A 13968-nucleotide genomic window follows, 5' to 3' on the forward strand; every position below is an offset into this window, starting at 1 on the left:
GGTGGCTGGATTTTAAGTGTTTGTTTGTGTGAAATAAAACATTACCCAATGTAAATTTGTCAATTAAAAGATATGAACAAACCTTAGCATAACTATAGTATCCTTACTAAAAGGTTGTCAATTTATGCAAATACAATCACTCCCTACATTGTTATAATCCAGCTCTATGAGCATTACACTTCTGCTTATATGATGATAGTGCAACAGTCAAGAAGAAATGGAACTTTTTGATATGATATCAAAGGAAATTCCATTTTGTTGCAGTCTTTCCTGAAGATCAGTTGGACCAAATATAATCCCTGGAGGGTATGCTCCTCCTTTTGGCAGGTCGTTGCGTCGGCTAAGAAGAACGAGAGCACACTGAATAAGGATTATTGAGGTTGTTAGATATCCAACTTCAGGTCCCATTACTCTTGTAACGATTTCCGTGTCAGGTTTTGTGTTTCTTTGTGAGGCAAGACTCTCATTACTAAAACCATGTCCAACAAACCACATCTTGAAAGAAGCACTTTTCACTTCTTCTTCGGAAGGGCCCTTTTCACGGAACCAACCAAGGCTAAAGACTGAAGGGAAGTTCAAAAGAAGCCGTCTTCCCAAGTTAAAACTGCCAAAAAGGCCAATGAAAATTCCGACTGTAATGATTCGGAAAATGCCCAATAAAGATTTTGATCCTATTTTCACACCAAAATGAGCTGGCTTCACAGATGACCAGAAGGCTTCCCTTTTCTCAATCATCTCAGCATGCTCATTCAACCCAGGGAGACCATGTGGGTTTTCGGTTAGAACTGAGAGTGTTCTTCGTACAACAATTGAATCTGCTGAAGGTAGCTTCACTGCCCAAAGGCCCAGTTTCTTCTGGTTTTCTATGGTTTCTCCTTTTGAGGGAGGAGGCCCAGGAACCTACAACCATGAAAATAAAAGTCGATAAAATGACATAATATTAACGTTATAAAAAATGGAAAGGGAAACTGCTATACAAGGTCATAAACAATACATACGCTAGCGTAAGTTAATCTCAGACAACGAGATTGAGTAGTCTGAATAAACAACACAAGAAAGAAGAAGGAAAAAGGGTAGGAGTGGGTTCTAGGAAAGAAGCTGACAATTTAATCCAAATCCAATTTTAGTAACTCTTTCACATAACAACAAATTCCCCCTTAACAAGTATTTGTTTAGGTAGCAAACAGATAAGGAAAAATGGGAAGACAGTGCCCTCTATATTCTCAGTGATATGCCTTAGACACCTTTTGTAGGCACATTTCAAGATCTGATTGTAATAATGGAAATATCTTCTCTTGTTTGTAGAATCTATACATATTTGAGAAATTATTATGCCCACAGCATTACTTGGTACTAGGTTCTTTTCACCCCGCATGGAGCAGTTGTAAAACAGAACAAATTGAGGGGTTGATTTGGAATCGGATATATACACACCAAGACGGCCACATGCAGTATAATGTAGCCATAATATATCCCAAGTAAAATTAACAGCTTTTGTACTCTGAGCATCTCACTTCCACCTCAACACATCTACCCTAATTACTCTTTAAGTTTTACCTACAATTTTGAAGGTACAAATGTTTCATCATCAATGCATTTAAAAGAACTAAAGCCCCTGCCATGTTTCTGTATAATCTTGTTTTTCAGTTCACAATTACATACTATGTCCCATCGTTAGTTTACGAAATTTCAATTTTGCTGCATCATCCTATATGTCATTTGATGTCTCATGTTATCATGTGTGTGTCTGTGTTCGTGTGCTTGACAGTTATTGTATAATCATGTAAGTTTTGTCTCATACCAGGACACATACAATTAGACAGCTGGATTTCTTGTTGAACCCACTTGACGTTACGGAAACTGTAACCAACGCTACAATGTTCACAAGTAATACATATTTGCCAAATACAAATATGCATTAACCTTATCACGACTTACCTATTACAAACCACAAATATTAAATCGCCAAGATTGTACTTGAAAACTAAAACAACCATGCTTCGAGCAGATCCCGGGCATTGATTGAGGAAGTAGCCCAACTTTTTTCATCTACGCAATGAAGAATTACTTCTTATAGGCAAAATAGATATCTGCCGTGAACTTAGTTTTTTTTCCATCTTAGTCTTCTAAGTAGTATTCATTTCAATTTGGTCCCCAATCTTTGCAAGATTAGACAATATTAGTAATTGACGTTAGATTTGTTACAATTTGGTCCTCACACATCCACTACTCGCCTTCTTCCCTATTGACAAAAGCCACTCAGTTCATACTATTGTATCAAATTGCAGATGTAGTCACAATAAAGCGTTTGAAGTGATCTTTGCAATCGCATCACCCCAAAATTGCAGCGTGACACAAAATTATAATGATGTAGCTGCATTGAGACACAATGCAAAGCAACCGCATCAGACTCCATTTAGGCCACATCAGATTCGAAAACATTTTTAATCACAAAATTTCAAACTGTCATGGCCACAAAACGGCTAATAACCACAATTGCAGTAAAGTGATCGGGGGAAAATCTATTGGGCTAGTTTGTGTAAAATCTGTGAACACCTGCTTAGTTGTTAATACAGTTTTGTTAACATTATTGGATTTTCATCAATATTAACATCACAGTAAAGTTATTTCCTTAATATCAAATTCAACATCACACTTCATCTCTTACCACAGGCTTAGCTCTTCTGGGTCTGGACCTTCTCAGCTCCTGCAACTTGTGGGCATTAGCAATACCAAGAATCGCCGACTCATACGTCGCGAAGTTACCCACGATCCTCCTCTCAGACTCCAAGCTCACAAACGCCTCTACTCGATTCGGCACCGCTGGATTCACCCACTGCCGTGAATTAAACATGAACCCCAGCTCTGCAGGAACCGAATCGAACCCACAAGCCGAAACCACCAAGGAACCGGTTTCCACAGCCCTGTCATGGTAATTGGCCTCCATCCGCTCCATGAATTCCGGCTCTCCACAGATGTCCAAATAGTCACAGCCGGTGTCAGCACATGCAGCGACAACGGGCTCGCCATGGAGGCGAAAAGGGCCGACGCAGTTGAGGATGAGGGAAGTCTGGGCGCAGAGGGCGCGGAGGGATGAGGGGTCGGCGGTGTCGGCGGTGAGGATGGGGAGAGAAGGCCGAGGGTTGGGTCGAGCTGCCCATTGGAGGGTTTGGGTGAGTTTTGTTGGGTTGCGACCAGCGAGGGCTATGGATTTGAGTGGGGAAGATGGGTTGTTGAGGAATTTGAGAGCTTCTTTCACAACATATTTGCCTGTGAAACCTGAGGCACCAAGGATTATCAGATCAAAACGATGGGATTTGGGACTCTGTTGGTCTTGGTTTGATGCCATGGGGTTTTGCACGTTGGAATGGATCTCTTGCACTTTTTGGTGATTCTCCACGGAAAATTTAGTTTAGTATCCCACTATTGGGATACCTTTGAATTAATTAAGGGAAAGGGGTATTTTTGTGGATCTCGTTGTTTGGAAATGCGATTTCTCACCAATGTCGTGGACCTCATCTATGTTTCCCTTACAGATTCTCTCTCCTCCTGAAGAGAAGTCGTGCGCATGCACGACTTTCATAGTCGTGTACTCCGTACACGAGATTGGATGGGATACGGTGATTTTTGAAATCCCCTTAACACGAAATTGATATTGTTATTTATTGTTTTAGGAGTTTGTTTTATGATTTGTAGTAAAGTGTTAGTTTTATGGAATTTGGTTAATGTTTTTGATATTTTTTAACACTTATTTTAAATGCATATATTGAAATAATAAGAAAATTTCATGGAAATGATATTGATAATTGTCTTAGGAATTTAAAAATGGTTACATTAAAGAAAACATAACAAGAATAGAAATTGCTAATGACATCTAGGAGATGATGTTCCACATCAAATGCCTTCATCCTTCGAGGTGGTTGGACTCTTAGTTCTTGTTGTGATTGATGTTGTCTTCCACCTCTAACTAGTTGTGGCCGCTCCTCATCATCGTTATCATTTTCATCGTCTTCGTTTGGTTGTGAAGGCATTGTCGGTTGATAATATTATTGAGAGTTGAATGCCGACAATGGAGTATTTGAAATAGTGCCAAACATTGATGACATTCCTTGAAATTGCGAAAAAGATGCTAAGTGAGAGAATGAGTAGTCACTCATTGCTCCGAAACCTTCAAACCCAAAGGGTTGTTGTTGTTATTGTTGAGGTCAGGAATTTGACTCTCATAATGTTGCTGAAACTCATGTGCAATAGGCATTTGAAATTGTTTTATCACAAATTTACAACAGAATCCTATTTAATACTTTAGCCTTCATTAACATCCATCAAAACTAGGTCGGTGATAATCCACACAAAGGTTATCATGACAATGCTACAAGGAAGCTATAATATTCGGGTACCTATTCCCAAAAACTATTTTTCAAGGTACCATTATTATCATATTCACAACAAACATATTTTAAATTTACTCATTCTCATATTAGTCCTTATCTAGTATGTGAGCATCCAGTTTAAACAAGACCTAAACAAACCACAATCCAAAATGAATTGAACTAGATAAAAGCAGTATGGATGATAGTACCAATAAGTCGGACAATGATCATCTATCCCAAAAAAATCATGGTCTTATGTATCAAATCAATTAAATTTCATATAATAATATACAAATATTAATTTCTATTATTAAAATTTTTATTTTTAATTAAATAAGATTTTGTAATTGGCATCCCAATAACCCACTGTCTGCAGAAGTGGACTCATAAACTCAGTTTCCCTCAAACCCACACAACATTCTCAGTCACTCATCTAAAGAGAGAGAAATTAAAATAAAAAAGATTAACTTTTATTATTATTTGAATACACAGAAAAAGAGATATAATAATAAATGAATAAGGGGACAAAAGGGTTCAGCTTTTTGAAGGTGAAAGTGAGATCTTTTTAACACACTCATCAATTTAGCAGAAGCCAACACTCTGAGACACACAATAGAGAGAGAGGAGAGAAATAACCAACCACAACTACACATATATCTCTTCTTCTACAAATTTGGCTACTTCACTTCTTCACTCTATAAACAAAACATATTCCAATGACTTTGGTAACACTTCTCCATCAAACTCTTCATATTACACAGTTTATTCTATTTTCTTTTTCTTCTGTTATATTATTTACTCACTTATGCTTATATCCTACCTTAAATGATGTAACAATTTCTAGTATGCATGGCAGATAGAATATTGTGATAAAAATCTAAAATAACTAATACAATAAAAACTAATTTATAAACAATTCAGGGCATGATTGTCTGACAATGAATCTTTAACATGGTTTAAATCCAAACTCTTTAGGCATTTGATGTAAAAATGTAAGAAGATCAGAGCCTGTTGAGATTAAAATCTGAGGAGCTATTTTTAAAAAAAAATCAAACCATGACATTCCAAGCCGTCACGAGTAAGAAAAATCTCCATAAAGAATAATAATACGGGTTAATAATCATAATACATCATCTTATAATATAACTAATAAGTTATAAATTATACAATATCAATTAGAAGATAATTCATATAAAATTAATAACATCCAATTTGCATATGTAGCAGTAATTATCTCAAACCCTCGGTCTATGATTAAAAGTTTGCATACAATACTTCTAGTGGATATGCCTTCCACTCACACAACGCCTTGGGTTCTTGCAACTTATAATTCATTTGTCCATGTCTAAATCAATCAATGAATCCTAAGATCTCATGAATAGTCAATATAATTGGGTCATTGACCATCTCAACAATCAATAGTCAATATAATTGGATCATAGATCCCATCATTAAATAATCAACATAATTAGATCATAGATTCTCTCAACAATCATTACTCAACATTATATACGCTTTCATCATTATGAAATATTAATAAAGTTCAAGGCTAATCTGATTTATAATCATGTATAAGTATGTATGATATTATTTGCTTCCTCTTTATAATTCAAATACAATTGAACCAATAAGATTTTTTCAGTTGAATGTGTCAGAAGAAACATAACTGCACATATAAGAATAAGTTTCTTAATACATTAATTCTCAATTAACAATTTATGGAGTCTTAGGGGTTATAATGTTACTTATGATAGATGGAGAGTGCTATCATTTTCCTTGTTTTCACCTCCTCTCTTTTTCTCTCTTCCTCCTCTTCCATCTTCTTTAGCCGCTAGAATTCTATGCGTAAAACAAGTTTCCCTCTAATATTCTCGTAATAACTCAATTCTTCATTAATACTATTCTTATTTTTATTAAAGATAAAGATCTTTAGGTACTCTAAAAGTTTTATTAATTTTTTGATAACAATAATCAACTTCTGAATCCTATCACAAATCAAATATTTCAATCATATCACCATAATAATGGTGATCACAATAATGGTAATGATGACAATATCAATTTATATTATTTTATAAAGTTGAGAGAATAATACAAATTATATATGGAAACAAACATATATACTGATAAGGATAGAACAAGATAAACTATATACAAATAATATCATTCAAAATCAAATAATATATTGACATATATAATTGAATAATGATAACAATGATAATCATAACAATAAGAATATAATAACAATAAAATTATGTTATTATTTTTATCTTAACATTGACATATCATCTTAAGGTGAATTGATTATATCATGTTACTTTTTTTATCATAGATAAAATATTGAGTTTAAAATCTGTTCATTATGATAGTTAAGGGTGGAAATAGGCCAGACCGCCTATCAGGGGCCTATTACCTGGCCTATAACAGGCTAGGCCAGGCCAGACTTTTTTCATTAACAAGCCAGACTTAGACTTTCTAAAAAGCATATTTAGCTTAATAGGTCAGGCTTTAGGCCACCTAAAAGGCCTATTAAGTCTAACAGACCGGCCTATTTAGTTATATTATATATGAATATTGAATTTATACTATTTTAATATAAATAATATTATTATATATGTAATATTAATATAAAAATGTATACAAAAATATAATTTAATTATTAGAATTAGATGGGTCTAACTAAAAGTAGACATATAAACCCATTTAAATGTAGACATAGTAGCCTATTTCATGACCATATAGTATAATAGGCTTTTAAACAGGCTAGGCCAGACTTTTAAACAGGTCAAGCTCAGACTTTGATTTTTTTTAAACAGGCTAACAGGCCAGGCCCAGACTCCTATATGCTATATAGGCTGGGCCTGTTTAAGGCAAAGCCTGGTCTGGCCTGACCTGTTTCCACCCTTAATGATAGTATAAAGTTTTTTGCACCGTTAGTGCATCATTGACCTTTGATTTGTATTATTTTTATCATAGATAAAATATTAATTGAGTTTAATTATAGTTAATGATGAATGAATTGCTGACAGTATAAAAAACATTTACATTATTAATATATAATATTAAATTCATATTAATTTGTGAAGATATAATAATTTTTGGAATGTTAGAGGTTCATTTCCAACTTCATTATACCGGAGGTATATTTTATTTTATTTTTTAAAATTTCAAGACACTTGTATACGTCAAACAAAGCATTATCCAATGTAAATTAATCAAACTACATTATTCGATGAATATCATGCAGGTGGGAACAAATCTTAATATAACATGAATTTCATGCAAAGAAAATACAATATCTCCCTTATTATCTAGGTCTATGAGCACCATAAATTTTCTTAGTTTGAGACTATAGGATGATGTTGTAACAATCAAGAAGAAATTGTAGTTTTTGATATGACATCGAAGGAAATTCCATTTCTTTGAAGTCTCTGTTGTAGATCAGTAGGACCAAATATAATCCCTGGAGGGTAAGTTCCTCCCTTTGGTAGGTTATTGCGTTGGCTGAGAACAATGAGAGCACACTGAATAAGGATTATTGAAGTGGTTCGATATCCAACTTCAGGTCCCTTTATTCTTGTTACAATTTCCATGTCAGGTTTTGTGTTTTTCTGTGTAGCAATAATGTTATTACTAAAACCATGTCCAACAAACCATATATTGAAAGAACCATTTTTCACTTCCTCTTCAGAAGGGCCCTTTTTACTGAACAAACCAAGGCTAAAGATCAAAGGAAATTTCAAAAGAAACCACCTTCCTAATGCAATACTTCCAAGAATGCCAATGCAAATTCCAACAATGATGAGTCTGTAAATGCCCAATAAAGATTTTGAACCTAATTTGACACCAAAATGAGCTGGTTTCACAGATGACCAGAATGCTTCCCTTTTCTCAACAATCTCAGCATGTTCATTCAAGCCAGGGATACCATAAGGGTTTTCTGTTAGATGAGAAAGTGTTCTTCGAACAACAATTGAATCTGCTGAAGGTAACCTTACAGCCCAAAGGCCAAATTCCTTCTTATTTTCTATAGTTTCTCCTCTTGAAGGAGGAGGCCCAGGAATCTACAAACATGAAATAACAAGTCAAGAAAATGACATAATATTAAAGATAATAATAAAAAATGCGGTCAATACATCTAATAGCGGATTCAAGACGGGGCTAGGGGATGCAAGTGAGATTGTGTGCAATATTATTTAATTGATTTGAATTGCTCATTCAATTATCTATGAACTAAAAGTAGTGATATTTTGTATCCTGACATTTGGAGGCAATCCTGTTTGAGCCGGAAACATCCACAAGTACGTGGGCTAATTCTCCCAACAGACATTTTTTCTATCTATAAGACTCGAACTCAGGTTTTTACTTAAGAAGACTCAAACATGTACCATTGGTGTGTAACATAATCTAAAACTGCAATGTTACTGTTATGTACCTTAATCTAAAACTGCAATATTACTATGATGACCTTAATCTAAAACCCGAAACATAAACATAGCAATCAAAATGAAGCAAACAAATTGAAATCCAAAAAATATATCTCTTACCACAGGCCTAGCTCTTCTGGGTCTGGACTTTCTCAGTTCTTGCAACTTGTCGGCGTTAGCAACACCGAGAATGGCGGACTCATAGGTCCCATAGTTACCCACACAGCTCCACTCAGACCCGGTACTCACAAACGCCTCCACCCGATTCGGCACCGCCGGACTCACCCACTGCCGTGAGTTGAACATGAACCCTAGCTCCGCTGGAATCGAATCAAACCCACAAGCCGAAACCACCAGCGAACCGGTTTCCACAGCCCTGTTATGATACTTGGCCTCCATTCGCTCCATGAATTCCGGCTCTCCGCAAATATCCAAATAGTTGCAGCCGGTGTCAGCACATGCGGCGACGACAGGCTCGCCGTAGAGGCGGAAGGGGCCGACACAGTTGATGATGAGGGAAGTCTGGACGCAGAGGGCGCGGAGGGATGAGGGGTCGGTGGTGTCAGCCGTGAGAATGGGGATAGAAGGTGGAGGGTTGGGTCGAGCAACCCATTCGAGTGTTTGGGTGAGTTTCGTTGCGTTGCGGCCTGCTACGGCTATAGATTTGAGTGGGGAAGATGGGTTGTTGAGGAATTTGAGAGCTTCTTTCACAACATATTTACCAGTGAAACCTGAGGCACCAAGGATTATCAGATCAAAACGATGGAATTTCGGACTCTGTTGGTCTTGGTTTGATGCCATGGAGTTTTGCACGTTGGAATGGATATCTTGCACTTGCTGTGATGAAAATGGCTTTCATTGTTATGTACTACGTCCAATATATTATGGAAGGATTTAATATTTAATTATTTTTCACGTTGTTAGGTTACTATTGATTTATTAATTATAATTGAATTTTTCTAATAAAATGAATACAAATTAATAGTAAATAATATATTGACAGTATAAAAATTGTATACAGTCCTACACAGATTTTAAATTCATTATCTAATGGTAACTTTGAATTAGAAATTTTTTATGACTAATATTCTATATAAGTCTAACTTCTAGACAATCCACCATTTTATAGAAATTGTACCTAATTACTTAATAAAAAGACTGAGAATAGAGTAACAAATGAGTGATAATTTATGTATTATTTTTTTTATAATATATTTAAAAGAATGAATTACTCGAGTTTTAGTGAAATTACAGAAATCATTCAAACCTACACAAACCACCCCTAATTATAAATATATGTTACACTAACTACTTCTGTAAGATAGATAAATGTAATTTATTGAATAAAAAATATTGACGGATGTAATTAAATCAAACAAAATATGATATATTGTAAAGACAAATTGAAATAAGACACATACCAGGTAATGAATGAGTGAATTAAAGGAAATAAATTATTCCATGATATAAATAGATATTTTATTCTTTTAGATTTTATTTCCAAAAAAAAAATGTTTCCATATTTCGAACAAACTCATCTCTAGTATTGGAGAAAGAAATTGTTGATTTTACTCTTGATTGAAAGGAGAGAAGCATTATATAATTATGTTTAAAGGGTAGAAGTGCACATGACATTATTTTTTCCTTTGATTTTGATGTAGTTCACTCTCTAGTGTTTGAGGGGAGCATATATTGTCTGACAGTTTGTTTCATTTTATGAGTCATTAGTTGTCATTGATTGAAGAAAATATATTTAAGTTAAAAATTTAATTATTAAATATTTTTCTATTCAATCGCAATTAGTGACACATGGAGTGACACAAGTTGTAGGATAGAAGATGTATTCTCGTACCGGAGAGGATCCTCACTCTTATCCTTAGCTAGTCAAACTTAACAAAATAATATAAAAATATTAATTTATGTTTTTATAATTTTTTCCTTAAATAAGTGTCATTTTTTTATTGAACGAGATATAAAGTGAGACAAAAATGACGACATGTGATCTCCATTCATAACCACAATTCATTATGCCATTTTTAAGAGCTAAGATGTCTATGAAGAAGGAGATGTGATTATCTCTTGTACTAGTATTAGAAATTTAAGCAACCACAAAATATAGTTCGATTCAGTTCACTTATTTTTTAAGCAACCATTTATGTTCAGTTTGGTTTATGATTTTAGAAATTTAGGAACTGTTAGAATCGATCTGAACTACATATTAAAGAAATAGATACTAAAGAATGATGTTTGATTTTTATTTAAATTATTTAACATTGTAGTTTAAATTATTAATTTTGTGTGAAATATAATATTATATATTACTAAATTATTATTATCTTAGTATTATATATGTTATTACTTAGTAAATTGTTTCATAGTGTTTTATGATTTGGAACATATCTTCCAACTTTTATGGTATTGAGTTACAAACTAACATATATAATATATTGTTATATGTGTTACTAATTGTGAATTGTGAAAGTTATATATAACTATTATATATTTTATTAATTTGTATATATGTTATTAATCATGAATTGTATTGTTATATATTTACTAATAAACATATATTATTAATTGTGGATTATATTATTATATATGTGATAATTAATTTTTTATCTATAAATTATATAATTGTTATATATTACTAATGGACAATTATCAGTTTCAATATTTTTACTCTACATATGATTTATAATGTTTTATAATATTGTAGTAGTGTTTTTTATTTTATGGACAAATAATATTTCTTGTAATACATTTTGAACTTTCAATTGATGTAATATTTTATATAAGAAATAATAGGAAAAATTGTGGAACTGAACTATTCAAAAGTGGCTCAATTTAATTTTTACAGTTAAATTTGTGGTTAGTTTAAAAAACCGAACCATATTTTTTTTTTCAATTCAATCACTGAAATAACTAAAAACCAAACTGAATTGAAATTTTATACTCCTACATATATGTTTAGTATTTAGTAGCATAATAGTTGAGTGTATTAAAATTTTCTATATTAACTAATATGTATCATTTCCAATGTTATGAATCAGAAATAGATAACTCATTAACATAATAAGACAGCTTTTACTAATAAATATCAAATCTTTTAATGATATGATTGGTTTTTAATAGTAAGAAAGTAAATGATATAAATTAGTAGGAATAAAATGTTTTTATTTATAGATATGAGACGACATGTACACTGGCCACAGCTCAAAATCAATATTACATAGAAAAAAGAGGGCAAAAGTTAATTTATATTAGGGATGTAATCACTTTCAGTTTAAATTGCGAAATTAATAGAATCAAATTGAACCAAACCGCAAAATATGTTTGGTTTGGTTTCGTGGTTCGATTTTTTTAAAGAACCATACATGTTTGGTTCGATTTATGGTTTTAGAAAATATCCATAAAAATACTTTGTTTAAATCAAAACCAAGGATATATCAACATCAATCCACGTCCTTTTATTGTAAAAATATAGGTCATACACCTAATTCATGCTATATTAGGAAAGTTGGTATCCCAACTAGCTAATATGTTTGGGTTGAGAAAGATGTTAACCCCAAAGGACCCAAATCACATTGGGTACCTAGAATATTATTTTAATTTGTTTTGTAGGAGTGTCTGAAAGCCATAAGTAAAATGTGGTATCATGAAAGCGACTGTTCAAGGCACATCACACGAGACAGTTCAAGTAAATAAAGGATGGAATCTTTGTGAATCAGTCCAAGTAATGCAAAGATTTACTCAAAAGATTTGAGATGGACGAATGAAAAGCAATTGCTTCTCCTATGGGATCAAATATCCATGTTGACACAGATGAAGCTGGAAAATGCATTGATATAACAAAGTATCAAGGTATGAGTAGTTATGTTCTATATCTTACTACAAGTAGTCCTGATGTTTTGTTTAGTGTTTGTCTATTTGGTAGATACCAGTCCAAACCTAAAGAGTCACGTCTAGTTGCAATAAAAAGAATTATGAAATATCTAAAAAGAACAACTGACATAGGACTATGGTATCCTAAGGGAAGTATAATGATTTGGTTGGATACTCGTAATCAGGTTTTGCTGGATGCAAAACTGAGAGGAAGAGTACTAGTAGAACATGTCTCATTCTAGGAAATACCTTATTCTCCTAGCCATGTAAGAAACATGCATGTGTTGCTTTAAGTAATATGAAGACATAATACGTAACAACATTTAATTGTTGTGCATAGGTGTTGTGGTTCAAACACCAATTACATGATTACAGTCTAGACCTAAGTTACGTTCCCTTGAAGTGTGATAACACGATTGCTATCAGCCTCACTAGGAATCCAATAATACATTCTCAATATAAACACATATATATAAGGTATCACTTCCTTAGGGGCTATGTTCAAAAGAAAGATGTGTAGTTAGAGTTTGTTGACACTCATGATCAACTAGCATACATATTCACTAATCCCATAGCAATAGAACCTTTTCATAAAATTTAGAAGAGAATTAAGCATATTAGATGAAGCAGACCTAAGTTAAATCATTTTTCATGTTTATGTGTTTACATGTTTGCTTCATTATAGTATATGTATTCCAACTTGTCTATTTATGTGTTTAAATCATGAAATTTCAATTTTTTGTTGGTATGTAACCAATCAACCTCCAAGTATTAAGGTATCTTAAATCTGAAAATCTTGGGGAAGTAATTGTTTACTCTAAGGGAGTAACCAATTACCCGATGAAATCATCTGGAAAATCGGGGTTTTCTTTGAATGAGTAATCTCTTACTCTACTAGAGTAACTGATTAATATGGCCATCCTTTATGTAGGATTCTTCAAAAAAATATTTCCAGAACTTCATCTTCTTCATCTTCCTAATCCGTGTGTCTCATCCCCAAAACTTAGGATCTTCATTTCTTGACCGATTTCATTAAAAAATTGTGGCTAAACACACTACATTTTCAATTCTAAATACTTTCCAATCACAAATTTCAGTTTTTATGCCTCAAATCAAGAATCCTCAATTTCCAAACTTCCTTAGGCAACAATATCTTCGAGATTTATGTTTAGAACAAAATGCCTATTACCCTAAATTAGTGAGTGTAATTTAATATGTAACGCCCCGAAAAATACTTCTCAAAAACATTGCGGAAAAATGGGTAAATTTTTTTTTTTTTTTGAATAAAG

The 13968-nt window shown here is 33.2% G+C and overlaps 1 protein-coding gene across 3 annotated transcripts; it reads right to left on the minus strand.

The window, feature by feature from the left end:
* On the minus strand, positions 42-9629 carry LOC109357370 (probable mitochondrial saccharopine dehydrogenase-like oxidoreductase At5g39410). 3 transcript variants are annotated; one of them, XM_019601294.1, is made up of 3 exons: positions 9053-9629; positions 2669-2803; positions 42-900 (listed from the first exon to the last, which is right to left on the minus strand). In XM_019601294.1, exons 1-3 carry the CDS (start codon positions 9596-9598, stop codon positions 208-210), a joined length of 1374 nt encoding a protein of 457 aa, XP_019456839.1. In that variant the 5' UTR covers positions 9599-9629; the 3' UTR covers positions 42-207. The 3 variants fall into 3 exon arrangements, with proteins under 3 accessions (XP_019456839.1, XP_019456838.1, XP_019456840.1); XM_019601293.1 differs by lacking the exon at positions 9053-9629 and having other exon boundaries at positions 2669-3416; XM_019601295.1 differs by lacking the exons at positions 42-900; positions 2669-2803 and adding an exon at positions 7726-8434 and having other exon boundaries at positions 8918-9629.

This window comes from Lupinus angustifolius, chromosome LG09, assembly GCF_001865875.1.
Source record: "Lupinus angustifolius cultivar Tanjil chromosome LG09, LupAngTanjil_v1.0, whole genome shotgun sequence".
NCBI lineage: Eukaryota > Viridiplantae > Streptophyta > Magnoliopsida > Fabales > Fabaceae > Lupinus > Lupinus angustifolius.